Source organism: Anas acuta, chromosome 16 (assembly GCF_963932015.1).
Source record: "Anas acuta chromosome 16, bAnaAcu1.1, whole genome shotgun sequence".
In the NCBI taxonomy this organism is placed as follows: domain Eukaryota; kingdom Metazoa; phylum Chordata; class Aves; order Anseriformes; family Anatidae; genus Anas; species Anas acuta.
In genome coordinates, this window is record NC_088994.1 from 6,483,087 (window position 1) to 6,507,207 (window position 24,121).

The following is a 24,121-nucleotide window of genomic DNA, read 5'->3' on the forward strand; positions in this document are numbered from 1 at the left end:
CGAGGATGCTCTGGCAGGGCAGGGAGCAGGCACCTTGTCCCATGTCACTGCTGTCCTCTGCCTGGGCTGCCAAGGGGCAGGGGAGCAGGAGGGCGATGTGACAGCCCCCAGCAGGGATTGTCCCCTGCCCCAAAACCCCCCTGACCCCACCGGGGCAGCCGCAGCAAAGGAGTTAGATTTACCTTCCTGGCAAGGAAGAGGCTTGCAAGGGAGGGGGCAAGAAAAAATTCCTTAGCTGCATCTTTCTCCCATTTTGGAAAAATTAATTTCTGAGAAACCTTTATACAGTTTCCCTGCTCCTGGTCCCTAAATCAGGCAGCCTGACAGCCCGGCCAGGGCTATTTATGGGCTCGCTTGCGGGGCCCATCCTGGGCGAGCCGGGCTCCATCTGCAGACCAAGAGTGCCATCTTCTGGGGGTTTGCAGCCGTGGTCGTGCCATAAATCTCGGTGCAGAGAGGAGTTTCGCTACAATGGGCCTCGTTTTTAGGATTCCCACCGCTGTGGGGGCAGCGCCGTGCCCCTCGCCTTCTTGGGGGAAACTGAGGCAGGGAGGTGGGAAGGGGTTCGGCTTCGCTGCCCTTCCTGGGGTGCGTGAGGGGTCTGTGCAGCCTCTGAGACACCCAACAGCCCCCCATGGGGTCGTACCCCAGACCTGTGCTTGTTTTGAAGCTCTTCTCAGCACTGAGAAAACAGAGGCCTTTTCTTTTTTTCTTTTCTTTTCTTTTCTTTTCTTTTCTTTTCTTTTCTTTTCTTTTCTTTTCTTTTCTTTTCTTTTCTTTTCTCTTCTTTTCTTTTCTTTTCTTTTCTTAAAGGAAAAATGATTTTACTTTTGTAAAGGCTTAGTCCTAGAAACACACACCATAAAATACCCCTGGAATATCACAAACTCCTAGCCCAATCCCAAGGGAGGACAACCTCAGAATAAACTTTTTGGTTAAAACTAAGGAGATGCCCCAGCTGGAACAGCTGTAGGGCTGCAGATCGAAGGGGGTCGAAGCACTGCTGGAACAGAGGAGGAGGCAATAATCCGGGGATTGTGACCCTCTGGTAGAGGTTTCCAAGTCTTTGGTTTCTTTTTCTGTAAAACTCCTCACAGGTTTTTGCCGAGGTTTGATTTATGTGGATGGGAAGCCCCTATAGCAGCGAGCTTTGGGGCCAGTGCATGCAGCAGCGTGTAGGGCAGGCAGCACCGTGCCATACCTACAGCGGTGTGGTGCTGTGCATACCCAGTGCAGGATCTGTGCAGGATCCATGCAGCAATGCAGGATCCATCCCAGCCAGCCCTACGCCACGAGGTGGTGCTCGGCGCTGCCGGGCTTTCTCCTCCTGCTCAGGGATTTCTACATGTCAGAGACTCGGAAGGAGGCCTGGACACAGCACCGCTTCCCGCTCATCCTCTCGCCTTTACGCTGGCTCTGGGAGTTTCTCCCAGTTTCTCCTGCAAGAGCATGGGGAGGCAAGAAAGCAGCCACACAGTGATGCAGGGTCCGTGGGGATGATACTGCTTCAGCAAGGGCTTCCACTGCAAAACCCATGCACCTGAGGAATCTGACTGTAAATAAGGCTGGATATGTCCTCTGGAGGCTGTGTCACTCTTTGGGGTGGATCAGCAGGAGCAGCTCGCTGCTCCTGAGCACTCTTTTCCCAACCTGACAGCAAACTCCCCAGTACCAGTCCTCAGCCTCCCTCAGCATCAGTTCTGTCACTTCACTGGCTTCAGTGGAAGTCAGTCAGAAGGAATTTCGGCACAGTCTGGACGCTGTGGGTCTGTCAGGTCTCAGTGTCAGAGTAAAAGGGCAGGTAGCTGGAGAGCAGAAGGGAGGAGGAGATGGGAGTGGTGTAGCACCCCATAAATCGTGTCCTGGTGGTCAGAGCAGGTAGTACCCATCCGACACCACGTCAGCAGCACAACAGAAAACATGGGAAGTTGCAGCCTGGTGTTTTGTTTTGTTTTGTTTTGTTTTGTTTTTCTCCCAAATGAGATTTTAGAGGCAACTTCCCTTTGCAGTGTCAGAGAGAGGTGTTGGGCCCTGGTAACTGTAAGGGGCTGGAAGTGGGAAACTCCAGCTCATATCCCCGTTGGCCTCCTGAGCAGCTGGTTTAAGCTGTGTTTGAAAAACAAGCATGTGTAGTCGAAGCTGAATGGAGCTGAGCAGCTCTGCTCTGCAAACAGGAGATTTCAGACTAACCTGTGTAGTATTTTTGATAGACGTGTACATAAAGCTGGGGGCAGATCATGGCTACGGGGGATGGAGCTTGGGGACTTGGTTCGAGCTTGAAGAGAGCAGGGGTGAGTTGAGCAGATCATTGGTACCTAAGGCAATGGTTTTCAAAGGAAATAGCAGGTGTTAGCGTTCAAAATCCCCTGCAGCCGAGTTGAATATCTGACATCATTAGGCTCTGTTTGTAAATATTTTCCTGTGTGGTAAAAATACACAGTTATAAAGCGGGATCTCAAAATGCTGGGACAATTGGGTGGCAAAAAAAATAAATAAATAAGTATTACCAAGTGCACCTGCATTGTTGCTGACTTTCAGCCAAAACAGCTGAACCTCAGGTGGGTCAGGAGTGAGCCCGGAGTTCCCATCCACTGGGTGCTGGAGCAGGGGGAGAGGCGCCCACCAAATCCAGTCCGCCTGTGGCCCAAGCGCATCCTGACCAAACGCTGCCTGGAAGCAGGCAGGGCTCGCTGCGAAATGACTCCAGTGATGGCTGCAGGGGAGCTGGGATGAAACTTGGTGCAGTTTTCGGAAGAATGATTGCCGCCAATAACACCATAGGCAAGATTTCAGAACAAAGGCTTTTTCTCATGAGTTAGCAAAAGCAATGCTAGCTATTCGCGATTTATGCCTCCCTTATAAATTACATTTTAAGACTAGGATTCTGTGTCATCAGAAAAGATGCATTTTATTTTTATATAGCATCTTTAACACACACTTAAGGAGAATGATAGCAGTGTCAGGGGCTCAGGGTGATTTTTTTTGTCTTTTTTCTTTTTTTTTTTTTTTTCACAGAAGGGTTTCAGCCTGTGAAGTTGGAAGCAGGGAGCTATGGTGGAGCTGCCAGTGACAGATTTAGGGGACGGGGCAGAGATCAGAGCAACGGGCACAGTACAAAGAGATTGTGCGTGTGTGGAAAGAGGATCCCATGGGAAACCCACGGCAGATCTCACCCCTAGAGACATGTCAGTTCCCATGTGCAGATCAGAACGGCCCTTAACATGGTGTCCCACGTAACTGGCTCCATGCGTCCTCTCCCTGCCCAGCCCATCACGCAGCTACAGTCGGAAAGCGCTCGAGGGTCAAGCCATGTTCGGGTACCTTCAGCTGCATCGCTGTGGGGCTGTGACATTCCCACAAGCAGGATCTGCCCCAATGCAGGACGTGGTCATTACCTTTTCCACTGTGAACTGTGCAAATCTTGGGTCATGCAGGGCCCTGGCCCATCTCCACAGCGGCTCTTGGAGTTTTCTACGGCTTGTGGCTCTACATGGTGTGAGAGCTGCTGCTTTTGTGGGTTTAGGGATTGTTCTGAGAACACTAATAGCTAATAGAGTATGTCCTACTAGTTTAGAAACTGGGAAGCAACAGGCTAGGCATGTTCAAAAATCAGAGTGCTGCAATGCTGCCCCCGTGATGCAGTCACTGGGAATTTGTAGCAACATAGTTCAACACCTTTTCATCCCCAAAGTTTCCAAGATGACTTAAAAAAGTGAGGAATCATTGAGTGGCAATACATTCACTCAACAGCTGTATTTTCCTCCTGTCCCTCTCAAAATTTGCCCTTACAAAGCAGCATGAGACCATTAGAGGACTTTTTCTAACCATGCAGCGTCGGTTGCTGACTAGCGGTCCCTGAGCAGACACAGCCCTGACTTTTGCATGATGCTGCCTCCCAAGGTACAGATCTATAAATACATATATAGGTAACTGGATCCCCAGGGCTGCTGCCTTTCCATCCACAGCCCACAGGGAAGCCACAGGGAGGTAACACCGAGGCAAGCATGGATGCAGGTATCGGCCTTCTCCTTCCTCCCGAGGGGCTGAACCTCCCCTGGGCTCGTAGAATCACAGAATCACAAAGGTTGGAAAAGACCTTCAGGATCACCTGCTCCAACCATCACCCTACCACCAATGTCATCCCCTGAACCTTGTCCCTAAGCACCAGGTCCAACTGTCCCTTGAACACCCCCAGAGATGGTGATGCCACCACCTCCCTGGGCAACCCGTCCCAATGCCTGACTGCTCTTTCTGAGCAGCATGTCTCCTCATTTCCAGCCTGAACCTCCCCTGGTGCAACTTGAAGCCATTCCCTCTGGTCCTATCACTGGTTACCTGCGAGAAGAGGCTGACCCCCAGCTCTCCACACCTTCCTTTCTGGGAGTTGTAGAGAGCAATGAGGCCTGCCCTGAGCCTCTTCTTCCACAGACTAAACATCCCCAGCTCCCTCAGCCCTCACAGGACTCACAGCCCTCACAGGACTTGTGTCCCAGGCCCTTCCCCACCTTCACCAGGAAGGATCCTTCACCAGGAGCAGCTCCGCACCCTACTGCGGAGGAGAGGGCTTGTGGAGGGCCTGCAGCTCCACAACTCCCTTCCCAAAAGAACTGTTGCGAGACGGATTTGCAGGGATTTGTTTTTTCTAAACTTTTCCTGCCTGTGCAGCAGGTTAGAGAGCTCTGAAATGGAAGGATGGGGAACGGCGTAGTGGGTCATCTCCATGGGAACGTCGCGGGAAGATTGATACATGCCCCGAGAGGCGGGTGCACGTATTAGCATGTTCCAGATCCTTTCCTGCAGCATTTTGATTTATTTTCCTTTTCCTGCTGAGGAGGAAGAAAAAGAGCATTTTCAAGGAGGAGTGAATGAAACAAAGAAGACCGCGGCCCTTCCCTGCAGCAGGCCTCTGATGCCGCGTCGGAGCGACCATGAGGGCCATCGGCTCGGCGTGGTGCCAGGCCCGGGCTCTGCACCACGCTGCTGTGTCGTGGCAGAGACCTGGAGGATCGGAGGAGGCCAGATCATCTCCACCAGCCTCCATTTGTGGGGGAGCCGCTCAAGAGCCCTGCTCGGCCTGGCCAGTGCTGAGGACGGCCAAAGCCACCACATGGAGAGTGATGCTGGGCTGGGGACACTGCCTTTGATCTGCTGGAGCCAGGAATGAGAGGTGCCTGACCTGACACAGCCCCCTGCCATCTCCTGCTTGTTATTCTCCCAAAAGCACATCACCCCGGGAAAAATCCAAGGCCTCGTTTCTGAGACCCAGGCTCTTTTCATGTGCAGCACCAACTGCACCTACTCAGCCCACACGTGTTGCTCACCTGAGGCCCTCTTGCCACTGCCATGAGTTTTGGGGCACAGGGGAGCTGGACAGGTCTCCTAGAAAACCGTGTTTTAGCTCAGCTTTCAGGGCTGCAGTTGTCCTCTTGTCCCGTGTCTGCTCAGACAAGGAAGATCCCTGGCTGTGACAGCCCAGCTCCTGTGGGCATTACTCCAAACTTACCAGTAACAAGAATAGTTAAAAATATTCTGAAAAAAAATCTGCTCTCAGCTATATAGTAATTAGTCATTGATAAATCACAACACTCAGGAGGAACTTCAGTGTTGCAAAGTTGATTTTAAGAGCCAAAGTGGAAGTACATGGGTGCACACAGAGAGCTGTACAGGTGGAGGATGTCTGGCTCGTGCCACCCCAATTCATTTGCCAGGGGGGAAACTCAGATGGCCGATCCCTGCAGGGCAGATCAGCTTCAGCATCCCCACGTGTGGCAGGATGACAGAGGGAAAAGCTCAAGGTGTGCATTTACAATAACAGCAAGAACACTGCTGTCCCCTGGGTGACATTTCAAATGCAAAGAGTAAAAATCTCGGTTCCTGTTATAACTTTGTTTCTGCTGTAAACAAACCCAAGCAAAGGCCTCGAGCTGCCTGCAGCAGAGCTGTGACTCGCTCTTTATTTTCATTCCTGGTCCGAGTGGTCGAGGACTCAGCCACGAGCCAAGGAAGGGGGATGAGGAGCAGCGCCTGAAGAGATGCACCCACAGAGGCATTTCCCAGATGTTGACCCAGCACCAGGCATGTGAAGAACAGGATGACAGCAGCTATGTATGGCAAGGCCAATAATTAACCCAGCTCCCAGGATGTTCATCAGAGCCCAGGGCTTGTGGCAATGGAGAGCCCACGTGCCCACCCCAGCTCTGCCCTTGGCTCCAGCTCGATCGGACATACTGTGCATGGGAAAAGTTTGCAGCACGGAGCCAACAGAGAAGATTTCTTGCAGTTTTGATTTCAGTCAGTCTTAACAGTTGTTCTTCACCAGCAATATCTGATTGCATCCCCTCTCTCTTCCTGCGTTAATAGGCGAAGCTTCTTATCTTCCTTTCAAAGATGCAGCCGTGCGTTAGCTGGCACATTTTGTCGCCTTTGCACACAGAGACACATAACTACTACAGGCATATTTTTATCTAAAATATTAATCTCATTCCACCTTTGTTTTTTAGTTAGAGACATTGTGCTTGGAGGAGAGCACGATGGGGATGCAGCAACGTGGCTCTATCATCGGGGCTGGGTAAACATGGTGCCACAATGCTTCCCTCGTCCCATACACACAGCAGCCTCTGCACACACAGCCCAGGAATTTTCTGCAAATTCAGAATCACCTCTGTTAATCACTTTATTAATTGCAAAAATAAGCCCTTATCATGTATCACTTGGTTTCAGATTTTGGCTAGCTGTGGGAAAGATTGGCAGCCAGGGCACACAGGCTGGATTTATGGGCACAGGGCACGGAGAGGTAACACTTATTTGGGCCATGCTCCCAGTAGCTTTTAAACCAAGGCAGAGCTCTTAAAGACACATTTATTCTTTCTGCAGCAAAGGGGTTGTCTGAGAATGAAACTTGAATGATTTTAAAAAAACAAAAATGAAAAAAGAAAAAAGAAAAAAAAAAAAAAAGAGAATTGAAACTGTGTAGGCTATTTTCATCCACCAAGATGAATGAAATGTGAAAAAATAAAAGAGGTCGCAAGTTCTGAATTCTAAAACTGATCAGTCTGAAAGCAAGAAAATCCAAGCAGGTGCCCTCTGCTCCCAGCACTGGCAAGGCAGGCGTTTCTGACATTTGATACTGGGAGCTTTCAGCAGTCCCACGTGGAACACCGTGGATCTGCTCTGCAGGGCTCGGTAATGACCAGAGGAGACCGGCGACATGCGTGCGCTGGCTGCTCTGTGCTTGCTGATTATTCCTGGCTCCAAAGCCCTGCACGCTCAGCCCTGTGCCCCCTGCACGTCCTGACCGTGGTCCCCCAGCCTGCATTAGTCCCAGTGACTTGGCTGCAGCCACGAAGGGCCAGCGGGGAGAGTGGGACTCGGGGTTCCCTTCTGAAAAATGAACGTGGGGAGAGCTGAGCTGGCTCTGCACTGAGGTCCCTGCAACACTGCCCTAGAGCAGGCAGAGGGCTGGTGATAAATCAGGTCGCAAAGCCTCAGCGCTGAGCTGCAGCTGCTCAGCTGCAGAGCCTCTCTCCCAGCCATGCTCCTGAGCACGTCTGCTGGGACTTCTGCAGTCCAGATGTTTGCAGCGAGCGGCTCCTATCTATCGCCCCCCTCACCCGAAAGCTGATCGCATCCAGATCCCTCCATCGGGCAGCAGCGCTAGGAGCCAGAAAAGCCCCTTCCAGCACAAAGGCAATGCTAATGGGAGGCTGGGGCCCCAGAGGTCAGGGCACCGAGGGCTGCAGAGATTTCCAGCCGGCTGCACTTGTATTCGGGGCATCTCCTGCCTTTGTCGGTGACTCTGACCGTCAGCGGCTCCAAGGAAAGGGGCAGCTGCCCCTGGGACGTGCAGCAAGGGACATGTTGGTGTGACTCTGCCAGTCGCCACCTCCCTCCCTGCTGCCCCAGTACACCTAGGGCAGGAGGGGCAGAAGGTTCACAGCAAGTGGGGTTTGCACCATGGGGAAATGGTGAAGTGGGGCAGGCAGCAGAAAGCACACGTTCAGGAACACCCGCAACCCCTCTAATGCCTGAAAATGGGCTCAGCCTGACAAAAACTGCCCAGGCTTAGTGAAGGACACCAGACTTTGAAATCTCACCCACTGGGCAAGGAGCTGCAATTCATCCTGGTGAGATTATCGTGGTCAAAATAGGAACAGACGGAAGGAAAAAGGGCAAAAGCACCTTCTTGCCCATAAATTTCCGTTCATGCTCAAGGGCCAGCAAATATCCTTCCCTAACTGAAGCAGAAAATACCTCTGCCTGCTCCGCTGCTCCTGCCCCCAGACCTGCTTCTTCTCTCTCTTGCTCATGGCAATTTGGGCTGGTGCTATTCCGCTGCATTATATTTAAATTACTGGCCAAGCGATTGCATTGCATGGTCTTAAGCAATATAACCACATCCTGACTGCCCCCAGGGTGCCTGTAGCAGTCTGTAAGTGCTGACAGCATGGATGCTTCTTGCCCTGGTGGCTGCACAGACACACAAACAGGGCGGCTGGGGCTTCCAGAGGTGTTGCTGAAGTTTATTAGCCTTTATAATGGCCATGAAAATAATTGGATCTCAGACACATGCCTGTAATTTGGTACAAAGGAGAAAAAAAAAGAAAATGAGGCCAGATGAGGTGTAAATCAGAAGTAACTCCAGAGCTGCTGGTGCGGTCAGAGCAGAGCAGGGCGAGACAGAGCACAGCAGGACCCAGGACATGGTGGGCTTTGGGCAGGGTCTGTATGGGATGCAGTTTTGCAGCGTGCTGGCCCATTGCTGGGAGGAAGGGTTTGATGTCCGAGTGCTGGGCTGGGTGCTGCTCCCTGCTGTGCCTGGGAGCAGTACGTGCACCCCCACCTCCAAAGCAACCCAGTGCATTGCTCCTGCCTGTCCTGCTGGCAAAGCCCCCTGCTCCTCCTCACCCTGCCATTGCCCCAGACCCAGATGGGCTCACATCCGTGGCCTCACAGAGCTCAGCACCTCTCCATCCACATGCACTGAGGGCGGGTGTCCCCATGGGATCCCCCCAAGCAGCGCAGAGGGGTGCTGTTGGAGGCAGCACACTGGTGGCCAGGCAAGAGGCGGCACTGGGAACTCTTCAGGATTGAACCAGGAGCTGCCTGTGCCAGGTGGCCACACCGTTACGTGACACATCCTGCACCCCAGCACCTTGTGTGCCCCAGCTCTGCCCACACGCCTGGGAAAACGCATCCAACCCCTCTCTGAGCCACGTTGGGCCCATCACCATCAAGTCACGCAGGAGACCTTGTATTTATTCCTTCTGATCTAGCTTGCTCTCAGCACGATCACCAAAAAGCGCTTCCCAGGACTGCAGGGGCTGTGAGTTTTGTGGGCAGCGTGGGTGGAAATCGCTGTTCCGTGCTGAATTCAGATGCACCCTCCTGGCGAAGGGCTTAGGAAGTACCTGCTGTCTGTGCCGCAGGTGCTGCCAGCACCTCGGGGCTGCATGGAGAGAGGCTGGGATGCTGCCTACCCGAGAGCAGAAGCACTGATCCTGCCCCCAGCTGCCTGTATCCGTGCCGTGTTACACTCCTGGTTTCCCACGCGAGCACCGGGGCTGCTCACGCAGAGCTCCTTGCAGATGCCCAAACCAGTAACAAAAAGGAAGCACCCTCATCACCGCCAGCAGCCTTCGATTAAATTAAACACCAGTTCAGATAGCTGCTTACCCACACTGCTGTGCTATCTCCATAGCATCAGAGCTCTCTAAAGCCATGATTGTGTCTGTTTATCCCTCTCTACGTAAATATAGATATAGATGTAGATGGCACCGATCCAAGACTCGATCCCCTGGCTGGTTGCGGTCCATGCTGCCCTGTGTTGCTGACTCTTGGGGACCCAGGGGGCTGCTGGCAGTGGTCGGGAACCAGGGGTTACCCCTCAGGAGTTCCTCCATCCACCCCTCCTTGGCTGCCTTGACACCAGACGTTACAGCACCTTCCCTCCTCGCAGCCTGCCTGCCCCACTCCATACTTTGGTCCAGAAAAAAATGGTCTGTTTTAAAGGAAAACAGACTGTGTTTCTCTCTGGGATGGGGGAGAGAAATGGGAAAGTGAAGGCTGTGAGTTGAGATAAAGACAGTTTATTAAGACAGAAAATAATAATAATAATAATAACAACAATAATGATGCGAATAGTACTACTAATAATAATGTGTATGAAACAAGTGATGCACAATACAATTGCTCACCACCCTCTGACCGATGCCCAGCCTAACCCCGAGCAGTCCAGCCCTCCTCCCCCCGGTTAGCCACCCCTATATATCGTTCAGCATGACCCCATACGGTACGGAATATCCCTTTGGCCACTTTGGGTCACCTGTCCTGGGTCTGTCCCCTCCCAGTTCCTGCTGCACCCCCAGCCTGCCCGCTGGCAGGACAGAGCGAGAAGCTGAAACGTCCTTGGCTTGGTGTAAGCACTGCTCTGCAACAATTAAAACATCGGGGTGTTATCAGCACTCGTCTCATCCTAAGCCAGAACACAGCACCCTACCAGCTACTAGGAGGAAAATTAACTCTGTCCTAACTGAAACCAGGACAGGAGGAATGGGAGGTGTAAGTCTGCAGTTGGGTTCATCTTTCTAACCTCAAGGAGTAATTTCCCACTCATTTCAGCCTCCTCTAGCACGAAGGTGTGCTCACATCAGGTATAATCACTGATCTAATTAAATTGATTTGCTACTGTGTTAAATCAGAGCAGCTATATTGAGCAGATTGGCTCTAAGTTTCTATTCTGCCTCATCATAAAAATCACACTAAATAACATCTTCAAGACATTAGAATTCCAGGAGAAAGTTACGCTTATTATTTAAAATTCAATCTTATTATTCCTGGGATGTAGATTTTTGAAAGGGGCTGTGAAATCCTTGGTGCTGGCAATATTTATCTTGATTTTCTTTTTTTTATGAAGGTCTCTCCAGGACGTGCAAACATTTATTAATGTTCCCAAAGGGTCTAAGGAGTTCGTGAATCTAAAACCCACTGAAGACGACAACTCACTTTTAGAAATGATAATTAAAATATATACATTAGTCCAATAAAAAACTCTTTATTTTAAAACTCTGTTTCATGATTGTTTTCATTCATGACTTGAGGTTTACTATTGTTTCCTTATAAAGTACCTTCTCTAGCTCCTTCCTGACAAAGTTACTCTGAAGCAGTTATTTCCACTTGTGGTTCTGCAGGATTTCCTGATTACTCTTACGATTTGGTAGCTGTGTTACAATACTAACATTGCAAGCTATTTTAGGAAGTATTTGTGTTCTAGCTAATATCAAGTTAAATTTAAGATGAGCAATACAAATATTTTTAAATAGAGCTATCTATTGGGATAAAATGTTCAAGTTTGATCAGAATCACTCCAACAGTGGTCTGTTACTTTCCAGTTTAGGGTCAAAGAGCTGAAATAGCAGCTCACTGCATTTTCACACAAGTAGCAGCCTTAACCCTGTAATGGGACAGCACGAGGCTTAAACAGAAGCATTTTCCAAACTTCCTATCATCCCAGCATGGCACAGTCTGCAGCCACCACATCCCACTGCAGCATTGCACCCAGGCAGCATGCTCGTGCTGTTAATCAAGCCGATAGGGTTAAGCCTAATAAAAGCCCTGGCTCCTTTGAATCATCCTCAGCTGGTTAGCAGAGGATCCCACGGCTGCATTTCTCACCCCATCACCTGTGCTGGTAAGGAGGCTGCCAGCAGCACTTGTGGGATGAGGAGTTGGAGCGCAGCAGGGGCGGCAGGCAGTTTTTACAGCCCCAAAGCCAGGACTCCAGATGGGGATGGGCACTGGGTCTGCCCCCTCAGATCTGGCACAGCAGAAACCCTCGAAGCTGCTGTGGGGAGCAGAGGGAGCTGAGGTGCCTGGGGGACTGGGGTGGCCCCCGAACCAGCCCAGGGACTCGCCAGCAGCCTGGTGCACACAGCGAGGTGCAGAGCTGCCACGCAGTCCTGCCAGCCCATCCGCTGCCATGTGAAAGCAGCAATTTGGTGAGCACGGAAGCTGCCAGCCATTAGTAGGGCCACCTGCCACCTCCTGGCTCGGGGATGAGCTATTTGCACATCTTTCAGGATTTAAGCTCTGAATGCACCTCTACTAGCTGAAACCCCTCTGGGAGCGAAGGGGATATTCCCTGTGGTTTAGGGGCTCTCCTTGAGCTTTCTGGGATGAGATGAGGGCTGGACTCATCGTTGTCCCAGAGCCCCTGGGCTACAGTCTGTAGCATGAATCTTGGGGTACAAGGGCAATGGTGCTCTGGTGTGCTGGTATGCAGGAGGCTGTGAGCATGGCAGAATGAGGATTTCGGGTGCAGAAGCAGGGCAGGGATAGAGAAAGCACATAGGGACTAGGGAAAAACACCTCGGTGGGCTTAAAGGTGGGTCTGTGTTGGTGCCAGCCTCGGTCTCTGCACCTGGGACCTCACCAGGAGCCTCTGCTGAATTTTCAGCTCTCACTGCTGATCTGAGCAAAGCTTTCCAAGCCCCCATTTCAAAAGCGCTCCCCGGTGCGGCAGGGGCAGGCACTGGGATGCATCTGGCCTGGTGTGCAGTGATGAGTATCAGAGCTCCCATCGATATTTTGGATGGTTTTCGGCTGCTCAGATCTCCTGGAGCTCAGCCCAGCATTCTTCACGTGGCGCAGCTCCAGAAATGGAAGCACTCCAAGTGAGCAGTTTCTTTCCCAAAATGGGGATTCTTCTTTCCTTTGGATGGAAAATACTACAGACAGGGGAAATATTATCTCATTGTACCATGGAGGAGCACCATTTATTAACTGTGGGTACCAAATTTAACTCAGAGTATTTTTAATAGCAGTTCTGATAGAAATAGAAACGTTTGGACCCTTTCCTTGCAGTATCAGGAATCTGCATCACAGAATTATGTCACTATGTGAGAAATAGCGACCAAAATGGGTTGAGGGAGAAAAAGAGGTGAAACCGGCTAGCCTAAATTCATGAGAAATTAATTCCAGGGATGCAGATTGTTCCTTACCTCAATTATACTTTCGACACAGTACTCAAAAGGAGCCATCCTATTGCCTCCTACACTTGCCACGGTAAGCACATGGTTTTCCTAAGGAATATGTGCACCCGACTGCGTTCAGCATTAGGCGGCAGCACCCCAATCACAGCACATGTACCTGGACTTCGTGTGTGCTATCAGGAGAAAATGAAATTATTTATTCTTTAGATTATAATCCAAAATCTCTTCTTCCCATCCCATTTTTTATATTGTGTATAATATAACCAACCTTTCTACCACCCGTAGCTCCCCTAATCGAGGCAAATGAGGGCATAATAAAGGTCAACTGATATCAGCTCTTATTTTGTAACAAATAATTCCCCAGGACATCTGCAAGCCTCTCCCATCCCAGGTGAAACTCAGTAATTAAGACTGACCTTTGCAAGCTCCCACTTACAATGGTATCTGCTGGTTCTGCTTAATTTGCTCCCCTGTCTTACATCTAAAACTGTGAATAATTGCTGTGGCTTATTAAAGTGTAAAATAAAGAGCTTCCAAAGCATTCAACAGTACATAATAGGTGCAAATGTTTTGAGAAGATTCTCCTAATAAAAAGTGAGAGGGGAGCCGTACATCTGACTGCTCCTATTTCGTACAAGTGTCACTTTGTTCTACTGACAGCAGGGTTCAAGGATTACGCTGGTCTGGAATCCTTCTCATCAGGCAGGTCTCTCTGGCTGTGAAAAAAAGTGTAGACTACCAATGTAAGTAGCCAAACCACAGCCTTTACAGTGGAGCTAAAACACAAATCACAACGGGCTTCTGAAGATGGGATTTTAGGGTTTAAATATGTTTTGTAACTGGTCTTTTGTTAGTTCTCCATTGGCAGAATGAACTTGTTTTGTATTTGGAAGCTTTTTGTATTATTATTATTTTTCCCCTAGAACATTAGTGCTAGAAACTTGTTAGAGGGAGCTGCAAAAGCTGAGATTCTTATGAAGTAACATCATAGAAGACAAAATAAGCAAGCTTAAATATCTTGGGACTGCTAAAAAACGGGGGAGTTGGCAATATTGCGCGCCTCCTCCTGCACTCTGAAGGACGGTCATAGACATGACTATTATGACTATTGCCATCAAACTATCAGGACAAGTACTTTATTTACTTATAAAATCTGCTTCACAGTGAAACTTAAAAAACAGTATATACATGTAGTAAAGTTGAATATAAAAGAACTAACTGAATGAACACTACATCGATGTCTTCACGTGAGGCTGAAAACAAGGCAGTGACTTGGGAAAAGGGCTACAGAGGATCCAGGGGTTTGGATGCACAGGTTTCGTGTCCTGTATAGGTCCTAGAGCCTCCCACTTGTTTTTACCTTCCGTTTCCCAGGTCTGAAACATCACAGCCCGAGCTGTTCTACGTGCTGTGGTGTTCCCTCCCCCTGTTGGCTGGTGACCTACTTGGAGCAGCGACGTGCTGCTGCACGGCCGCAGCTGCACCATCTCCATGCCCAGGCCTGGCCAAGGTGACGAGCTACAGTGCTGCCACCTGCTCTCCCAGATGGATGCTGGCAAGCAGAGGACCAGGCGGGACTCGGCTCCTGCTGCCTCCTGCTCTGGCCTGAGCACCACGATAGCACAGAGGCTGTGCTGGCTGCGGTGCCCAGGGAAGGCAGGAGCCCTGGAAGCAGCTCCCAGCTGGAATGGGTCCCTGCTTCTCTCAGATCCTGCAAGCGTAGCTCTGTGCGCTCTTTGGGATGACCTTTTCCAGCAGAAGTGGAGGATGAAGCGCCCTACAAAGTCACAGCATGGATGCAGGCCTGGTCTGGAAAGCAGATTTCCATGCACAGAAGCGAGGACTTGGGCTAGAGCAAGCCGCAGGATCCCATCCTGACACAGAATCGTGTCGGCCTCAAAGCTGGTCAGGAAAAAGGCACCCACCTCTCTCCTAAAATGCGTGCCCTGAGCATGAACACAGCAAGAAGCCCCAAGTGCACCAAATAAATCAAAGCTCACAATTCACCAGGACCAAGAAGCGGAGGCTTTCCTACAGCTTTTATATGCAGGACGATTTACGATTTAATTTAAACGTGCCGTTTCCAGCTGTTTCGTTTTGCAAGCAATCACCTAGGCTACATTAACCTGATGGTGACGTACTGCTGTCCCGGGGAGCCCTCAGAGAGGCAGAGCGAGACCACAGTGCTCAGAGCTGTGAATTTCCCCGTTTATCTTGGCGGGGGTGAACACGATTTTGCCAGCGAAGCAGGTCCACACACCTTCAGTGTGTCATTGCCAGCCTCTGCTGTCAAAAGGGCTGGCTGTACAGCAGTGTGTCTTCTGTGGGCTGTTCCCTTCCTTCACTTAGAGCCTCCCACCATCGAGGGTTGTGAGCTGTGAAGGGGGTGAGGGAAGGTGCTGCAGTTCTGTTGGAGCATCACAGAGCAGGTTATAGGTTTGGAAGGGGGCTGTGATGTGTTATAGGGGGCTGTTGGGGGTGTTACGCTTCGATACACCTCTGAACAAGTTCTAATTCTCCCTGCCTCTTGGGGTCTGCCAGGGGAACGGTGGCAGGGCAGCGGCTTCTCACAGGCTCTGGTCAGTCCTTCAGCTGACCCTGGGGGACACCGTGGTCGTTATCAGGACCTGAGCTCGCAAACTGGGCAGCTCCCTTTGCAGGCAGAGCTCGGCTGGCTGGGTCCACATACAAGGTGTGTGGTCTCCCGTGTCGCTTCGGAGGCTCCCTTCTGCAACCAGAAGTGTGCTCAGAAATGCCTTGAAGATGGCAGCTGCTGGAAGAGGTGGTGATCCTTCCCTCTGACCGGCGTTGCGGCAGCTCCCTTTCTTGCGAGGCCTCCTGAGCAAGGCTTCTTGGGGGGCTGGAGATATGTAATCTTTAACACAAAACTGCTGCTTCAGAAGAAAGGGCTTTTAGGAATTTCCATTAGGAATTTCCCACTCCCAGGCTGTCCCCCACCACAAAGCTCAGGCTGTGCGGCTCTGCCCGGCAGTGAACCTCTGGCTGCTCCGGGAGCCTCCTCTCATCCCGTCCTCGTGAGCTGGGGGCAAGCACCTCTTCGCACAGGAGAGGTGTCTGGAGCAGCTTTTTGACTGTTTATATTTAAAAATCTAACAGTGACTAAAGCAGTTTGCATAATAAACAGCTCTAGAGCCAGAAATATTTGTCTGCTCTGGTTAAAAAAAGGAAGTCCTCAGATCCTCTTCTGAAGACTGCAAGAAAGTGACAGAGTTTTCCCTTTGTGGCACATAAATATGCAGCGCAAATAGGTGGCTGCTGTCCCTGTTACATTTTGATGTATCTCTTCAGATAACCTGGCAGGGCTGGATTATTTTAGTGTCAAACCAAAGCTCTGCTTGCGTGTGGAAGTGGAGGAAAGGTGCAGGGGGGAAGCTCCGAGACCGGGGGCAGCCCTGGGAGCCACGAACAGGCCGCGGGCACCGAACCTGCCACACAGCAGAGCGAAAGGAAACCCCAGACCAGGAGCAATGTCCTCTGACGGGGCTGGGCCGGGGGTTATGGGGCTGGGTTTTTGTGGGAAGGTCCATGCTTTGTACACCTACAAGAAAATGAAGCTTTTGTTGTCTTTTTACACTCGGTTTCCTCACAGGAGGAAAAATTAAAAGGCTTGTTCGTATTGTGGAGAAAAAAAAATATAAAAATAAAAATAAAACTGTTGGCTGATCCCTTTTAAAAAGCGGGAGCCGCTGAGGGGCCGCCCCACACCTCCCCCCCACCGCCCGGCGCCGCCATCTTCCCTCGGCGGCGCGGGGCGGGGCCAGCGCCGGGGGGCGGGGCCCGGGATGCAAAGAGAGCCCTGCAGGGGTGGGGCGGGGCGCATGCGCAGCGGGGGAAGGGGCTCTTACACAATGCCGCGGGTTCGTCCGGCGGCGGGGAGGGGCGTGGCGGAGCATGCAAATGAGGGGCAGCTCGCGCGGCGCGATTGGAGGAGAGGGAGGAAGGGGGCGGGGCCGGATATGTAAAAATCCCGGCGGGAGGGGGGCGGGCGAGTCGGCGGCGTTCGGAGGGAGCGTGAGGACGGCGGCGGGGGAGGGGGCGTGGCCTGTATGTAAATCCACCCGGCGGGGGGCGGGGCCTGTATGCAAATGAGAGCCGCCGTTTCCTGGCGCCCGCCCCGGCGTTCTGTCTAACACTGCCTCGGCCCCGCCCCTTGGGTAAAAGGCTCCGCGGCTGCGCAGTGCGCCGAAAGTCGGACTTAGCGTCTGTTACACAACGGCTGGGCAGCCAGGGGCTGCGCTCTCGGCGCGTCCCCGCTCCGCGCGTCCCCGGCGGCTCGGCTCGGCTCGGCTCGGCTCCCTTCCTCCCTCCGCTCCTGCTCCTGCTCCGCTCCTGCTCCCGCACCCTCCGGCATGAGCGGGGACCAGCTGCACAACGATTCCCAGGTGAGCGCCCCCGCACCGCCCCCCGTGCCCCGGGGGTCCCCAGCCCCTCGCCGCCCTTTTGGGGGGGGGGTCCCTGCAGAGCCCCCCCCCACCTCGCTGCCCCCCTTTCAGCGCTGGGGTTCGCGGCCCGGTGCTGCCCCCTGCTTGCCCCCCTAGGGGGTGAGCCATGGGGTTGGGGTGAGCCCTGTCAAGCCGGCCTGGCCCCCCCCAGACCCCTCGCTGAGCCCCCCCGGGGGACGGGTCCCCGCTGGGGGCTGGGGGGCAGCGGGGAGAGGGGCAGGGGGCGTTGGGGAGACCCCCCCCATCCCCCATATCCCCCCCCTCATCCCCATCCCGGGGTGGTTTTTAATTTTTTTTTTAATTTTTTTTTTTTTTTTTGGGGGGGGGTCCCCGCCGTGAAGGACACCTCGGGCATGGCGCTGCTCGCGGGGTCATTGAATTAAAAATCATGAAAAGGGGGAGGGAGGAATCGGGGATGAAGGTGGCGGTGGGGGGGGGGGGGGGGTTGAATTAAAAGGGGGGGGGAGGAATTAAAGGAGGGGGGTACACGGGTGGGATGGGGGGGGCTGCCCCCCTGCCGGGACGGCTGTTTTCACGGGCTCTCCGTTGTCTCCTCTCCCCGCAGATCGAGGCGGATTTCCGAGCCAACGGTGAGTGAGCGCGGCGGCCCGGCCCGGCCGCAGCCACACACAGACATGGCGTCCCAGAGACTAAGTCCCGGCTCCGCGCTCCCCGGCCCCATTGTTCCCATCCAGCCGCCCCCAGAGCCCCCTTCCCGGCCCCCCCGGCTCCCCACCGCCCCCCCAGCCCCTAGCGGGGGCACCGCCGGCTCCCCAGGGCTCCTCTCGGCCCCCTCGGAGCCGTTTTTGGGCCCCGATTCCTCGCTGGAAAGTCGCCTTGTCGACGGTCGGGACTTAGTCTCTGCGCCATTTTCTTTTTTTTCCTCCTCGCTTTGCTGTGTGGCTTTCGGCTCCTTCTCCTCCTCCTCCTCCTCTTCCTCCGCCTCCTCCTCCTCCTCCTCAGCCGCCCTCCTGCCGGGGAGCCCGGCCCCAGCCCCTGCTCGGGAAAGCCGAGGGGGTTTTATTTATTTTGGGGGTTTAAAGAAATCCCCGAGCCGTTTTTATCGCTCCCTTCCCCCCCCCCCCCAACGGCTCCCCGGCCCTGTTCCTTTCAGGGAATCCCTCCCTCCCTTCCCCTAAAATGAAAGGTGATTGCAACATGTTGCTCTTCAGCAGGAGCTGCTGCATCCATTTTATGAGCACCCCCTGCTCCTCTCCTGCCCCGCGAACTGACGGGACTTTACCTTGCTGGGTGGGGCTTTTTAATTAAAATAAAAACCCGCGGTGGGATTGGGGGAAAAAAAAAAAAAAGAAGGCAACACAAGCAGTGCAGACGATTCCAGAAAGGCAGAAAGCATCGCTTCCCAAAGTTTGCAAGCTGTAACTGTTCATTTCATTTAGAAACACTGTAGGAGTCATGTGATTTTATTTATTTATTTTTATATATACACATATCTGCCTGTTATTTATATTCGTACATATTCCTACAAATTGCCCGCTAAACCTCGTGGCTCCTGCCTTTTCTGGCTGTACATTAATTTTTCCAGGATGCTGAGCGATTGCAACCCCCTCCCCGTGCCATTTAGTGCCAAACCAAAGGGTTTGAGCAAGGAGGGGGGAACTGGCGGGGCCCGACCTACCTTTGTGTGCCTGTGTTGTTGTCATGCTCTTTGGGATGTTTGAGGAGCTCTGAGCTCTCCCCTGAACGGTAGAGGCCAAAAAAATGATGAAGATGGCTTTGCTTTACTCAGTGCTCTCTTATAACAATATTTAGCATGCTTTTCCGGGCAGTGCCCATGTGCCCCGGTTGCTTTGTAGGCTAATGTGTGTAAATATTTACAAATCTACGTTTGTCTGCACCTTTCCTTCTGTCCATTCATCGGAATGTGATTGTCTGTGTGCAGCTGGAGTCTGCAGTAGTTTTTGAACTTTATTCCCATTCTGATGCTATAGCAAATCTCTAGGAGTAAATTTTAGCAGGAAGAAAAAGGCCAAGTGGATTTCCCAAGAAGTGCAGTAGGAACTCTTGAAGCAACTTAAATACAAGCATGTATTTGAATACTTGTAGCCTTTTTACGCTGGGAAATATTTGCCTCGCGATCATTTCTATTTAGGGAAAAGTACTCCCTGGAAAGCTTCAGTTACTTGCTGATTTACATAGGGGAGATGATGCACGCTCGACCCTTCCCCTTCAGCTTCCAGTGAAGCTCTTTGAGGATTTTCTCTCCTCTATTACGACCACGGGCCGTGTTATTCTTACAGAGTTTTAGGCATTCAGTGCTTAAAACTCCCCCAGTTTTGATTTCTACCACGTGTTGGAAGAATTCAGGACGCAAATTTAAAGTAAGATACCTTGATGTAAAAACTGAATTCCTGGTAAATCGAACACGCAGCAATATTTGTACCAGCGTAGGTATCAGCACCCTTTTCCTCCTATTAAAATTATTTTTATGGCTGTCACGAAACATTGTGGCCGCTCGGAGGTCCCAAAAATCCGAAATCCTCTTCAGTGGTGAAAGGTGCGTGTAACCCTGTTAGTCCTGTTAGGAGAATAATGCCGAATGGTCGCTGTCCTCCCTGACCTTGTGACCAGGACTGATCTTCCTGAAAACCTGTCACCTCCGCTTGTGCTGCGGCTTGTTTCCTCCACCCAGGAGTTCTTTGCACTTCTGTGTTGGGAATTGTCACGCATGGCCTGAGAAAAGCAGCTCTGGCTTAGGCATAGCGGCGAGGCTCTGGCTCTTATTCTAGTTTTCATCCTATTTAGTGGCAAAGGGTGGAAGTGGGTGGTGGGAATCTCAAGTACATTTTCTTTTAAGAATTGGTTTGTGCTTTGGTTATTGTCAGACAGCTCGGAACAGCAGAGGCAAAGTCTCCTTTTAGGCTGCCTTCACATCTTCACGTTTGGGGAAAGGGAAGTTTTTCTGAGGGCTAATCCGAACTGTTGAATGGACGGGCAGTGAACGTTTTCATTAACAAAAAGTGCTTTGGGTGACTTCTGATTAGTGTATCAGTCATAGGGCAACTTAAGCACTTGAAAGCTTCCTGTTGTTACAAATGTCTTTCGTATTTAGGTCAGGGGACACCCTGCCTTCCCCGCCATCACACAAGTTGTTGCAGCCCAAGCTGGGTGGGTGGAGGTGGATGTGCCAGCTGATTGCAGGTCACTCAGGAGCCCGCTGGCTGTAGCAGAGAACTTGGATCTTATTACGGACCGGTTTCATTGATAGCAGGATACTATTAGGTATGAGAGAGGATGCCACTTGTAAATACGTGTTCTTGGCTATTTCTTGACATCGAATCGCCAGATCCCTCTGGCTACTCTAAGCAAGAGTGTCCTGGGCAAATTCCAGCTTGGGTAATTGCATTCCATCTCGATATCCAGATTCTCCCTCCTGTTTAATTTGGCCATAGCGGGTAATTTTTTTCACCTTAACTGTATTTTTAGTGGCGGTACACACTGCAAAGAATTTTCCATGTTCAGTCCTAGCGGTGGCTGTTTGCAAACCATCCCGCGAACAATACTGTGCTGAAACAGTAAGTCCTTTTTGCAAGTAACATCCTACAGTCTTCAGCATGCAAGAAGGGAAGCAGCAGTCTAAACCTGTCATTTCCAAGAACAGCTTGGTCATTGGAAATGACCCCTTCTCCACAGCTGTGAATGTTGAGTCATAACCATGTACCCTGGAGTACAGAAGAGATTCTGAATTTTTTTTCCTCACTGGGTGAATTTGAGATCACTTCAGATGTAAAACCTGCTTGGATTCTGTTTAGTTTAGCTGTAAGAGCTTTATTGCTAAGGTTGAATAGAACAGCTTCTTGCCCCTGAGGACAACCTTGAGGCTGAAAGGAATTTATCTTAACTTTCAGTTCTCCTATTATGCTTGTGGAGTGCTGTAGATAAAACTTATTTTTGGTTGCAAAATGATCAAATTCAAGGCGAAGGCTCCTAAACTGCAGTAACTGCTGCAAGTGCCATGGCTTTTTGTCAGCCTGCCGGCAGAGCTTCTGTAAGATCCAGCACTTTTTTAAAATCCAGCACTCTCCTAGGTAGGATGGGAAGGCATTACCCGAAGTGAAGAAAGATGACTTGACCAACAATGATCCAACAATGATAAGATTGAATTTGCAACCATTAAGAGTGTTAACAGGAGTCATGTGTGAATTTGATTGTCTGTCTAGAAGTCATCATGTGGAAGTCAAGCCTGTTTGAGTGGGAGGCTCACTTTAATTGTGATTTTGGGACCGGGGTGGTGGTGGGTGCTTTCTGCTCCAGCTTGTGCTGCTTATCAGAAACTGGCAGGTTTTTTTGTTGTCCTGAATGCTTGTATGGCACCTCTGTATGTCAGGGTGAAGACGTGAAGGGGAGTGAGCAAGAGGGAAGTGTAGTTTAAATAGCCAGGGTGCTGAACAAATGCCTTACAAGTTCGGGTATTTCAGCACCTTGTGTTCTGCATTAAATTCACATTTCCTTTACAATGACAGAGCTGGGCACACAAAAGGTGGGGATGGCTTAAATGCTGACAGGCTGAACACCGACACAGCAGAGGTCCTGAAGGTTTTTCGGTGGTTGGGAACCAATCTGCTGGAGCCCTGGTTTGTTCTTGCTCCCCTCTGCCTCGCTGGTGCCTTCTGGCTGGGCAGGAGGATTTTTGGAAGGAGAGCAGGGTCACATCTGCTGGGTCTGTGTACCTTAGAGCTGCTGCGGAGCTGCAGTACCAAACAAACCTCCTGAAGTTAGGAAGCTGGAAGGTAAACTCTTGTGCTCTATCCCTGCACACATCAGGGTGAAAGCGTCTTCTAAGCTCCCTGGGAGCGTGATGTCATCGGCGCTTTTAAATGTCAAACGTTTGGCCAGGGATCCACCATACAAAAGGTAGCTAATGGTATTTAGCAGCAGATTGATATCTCCGCGGAAATTTTCCTTTCCCTTTTTTGTGCTACGTTCCTTAGGACGCACGTTTCCATGTAACTCGTTCCTTCCAACACAAGCCTCGAACCTGCCTGAGCCAGCGCTGTGAGCAGCGCTGCCCACAGCCGGTCCTCAGAGCAACACTCGAGGCAGTTTTAAACCTGAAACTTTAAATCTGAAAAGTATTTCGTGTCAGACCCTGATCCTTGCAAGGTTTTTAATGTGTTTTTGTGTGTGTATTTTAGCATTGGTTTGTAGCATCTCCAGCAATCTTTTGCCAGGACTGTAGGACATAACAGTGCAGCTTTCCTACAGGAGTCCCCGAGATGCTGGCGGTGAGGGGACCCTGCAGTAAGCTGATCATTTCTGACACGTCTCAGAAAGGCAGACTGCAGGGAGACCTTGTGAAATGTAAATAAAAATACTGCTGGTAAGCTGCTCTCGCCGATCATGCGCTGCCTGAGTTGTTTGCATGTATTTTCCCAGCAGTAGCATCAGAAGGGCTCTGCGAAGACCTGGAGGTCTGGTGTGTTAATTGTGCCGACACGTTCAGTGTTTGGGTTAGGACTTAATGGGTGTCTTATGGGAGTGGGGAGTTGAACGCATTTGTTATCTGCGGCCAACTTTTGTTTTTGTTAAAACTCAGCAGAATTACCTAAATGTGCTGGAAGATGTGTTTTGGGGGTTAATGGCCTGTGTGCTTTCTGCTTTCAGATTCTCTTAAGATGTTTTTCCTTTTACTGCAGTATTAAGCAATATTCCTATCGGGGCTGCTTTGTTTACTTTGTAAAACACGAAAAAAATTTAACCAAGGAACCAATATTTATGTAAAAGTGTGGCTTTTTACATGGCTTTATGTAAACTAGGCACACGGCTCATAAGCATAATCGAACAAATTCAGATTTAATTTCATTTTACAACTGTGATTTCAGGTATTTGTCGGATAGTTCATTGAATTCCAACCTCCTGAGTTGTGCTGTCAGCAGAAACTGCAATAATATGTAATTATAGCAAGTACTTAACATCTCATTGACTCAAATTCCTCTGTTAATGATTTCACTGGATTCCTGTTAAAGTCATACCTGCTGAAATAGCACAAGTCACTGCCCTCTTAGAGAGACTTGGGGTCAGATTCTTACAAATGGTGTAAATTGCTGTGATCCCGCTAAAATCAGCAGCGTCCTGCCATTATACCTGCTCCTTTGTTGTTGCACCGGAGGGATGGGCTTTAATGATACAATGACTTCTTTATGAAAAGGATAATTTACCTTAAGAAATCAGCGCAGATTTCTTTCTGCGCATGTTCAAGATAGGATAGTTTCTCTTTCAAGTCTGCTTGAGCTGGCTGGGCTAGCAAAATTCCTGATATCCTTGTAAGACATGCAGTCATTCAGAAATATTTATTGCCTTATTAAACTGAATTGCCTTTGCAGCTGCTAGTTTTATGGAAACTGCCCCAAGTTTTATATAAAACCTCACACTGAAACATGAGAGCAAAATGCTAGTTAGCACTGTGTATTCTGCTCCTGCCCCTGTTTTTAAAGGAGTTGTAGGTGCCCAAATCTGAGAGAGGATCCTCGTAGTGGGAGGCAGTGTGTATCACCTTGCTTTCCTGAGGCTGTTTTCTTCGACCGAGGCAGCGTCAGATGACAAATAAGCCCAGCCATGCCTTCTCCCTGCATGACTATCAGTTCTGAGCTGTTTAGCACCGTCAGCGTTTAAATATGTATCATCATTAGACTTGAGAATGCTTTCTCCCCT

The 24,121-nt window shown here is 50.8% G+C and overlaps 1 protein-coding gene and 1 long non-coding RNA gene across 2 annotated transcripts in view; both read left to right on the forward strand.

Annotated features, from left to right (window-relative positions):
* The first annotated feature begins 11,535 nt into the window (after nucleotides 1-11,535).
* On the forward strand, nucleotides 11,536-15,358 carry LOC137865285 (uncharacterized). The gene is made up of 2 exons (XR_011101855.1): nucleotides 11,536-11,686; nucleotides 14,361-15,358. It is a non-coding gene; the product is annotated as an uncharacterized lncRNA (long non-coding RNA).
* Nucleotides 15,359-17,203: 1,845 nt separating this feature from the next.
* Nucleotides 17,204-24,121, forward strand: part of TOP1 (DNA topoisomerase I) — a 66,593-nt gene continuing 59,675 nt past the window's right edge. The window contains exons 1-2 of the mRNA XM_068700210.1: nucleotides 17,204-17,389; nucleotides 18,015-18,039. Coding sequence (XP_068556311.1) covers nucleotides 17,357-17,389; nucleotides 18,015-18,039 — 58 coding nt within the window. The 5' untranslated portion in view covers nucleotides 17,204-17,356. The remainder of the gene's footprint in view (nucleotides 17,390-18,014; nucleotides 18,040-24,121) is intronic.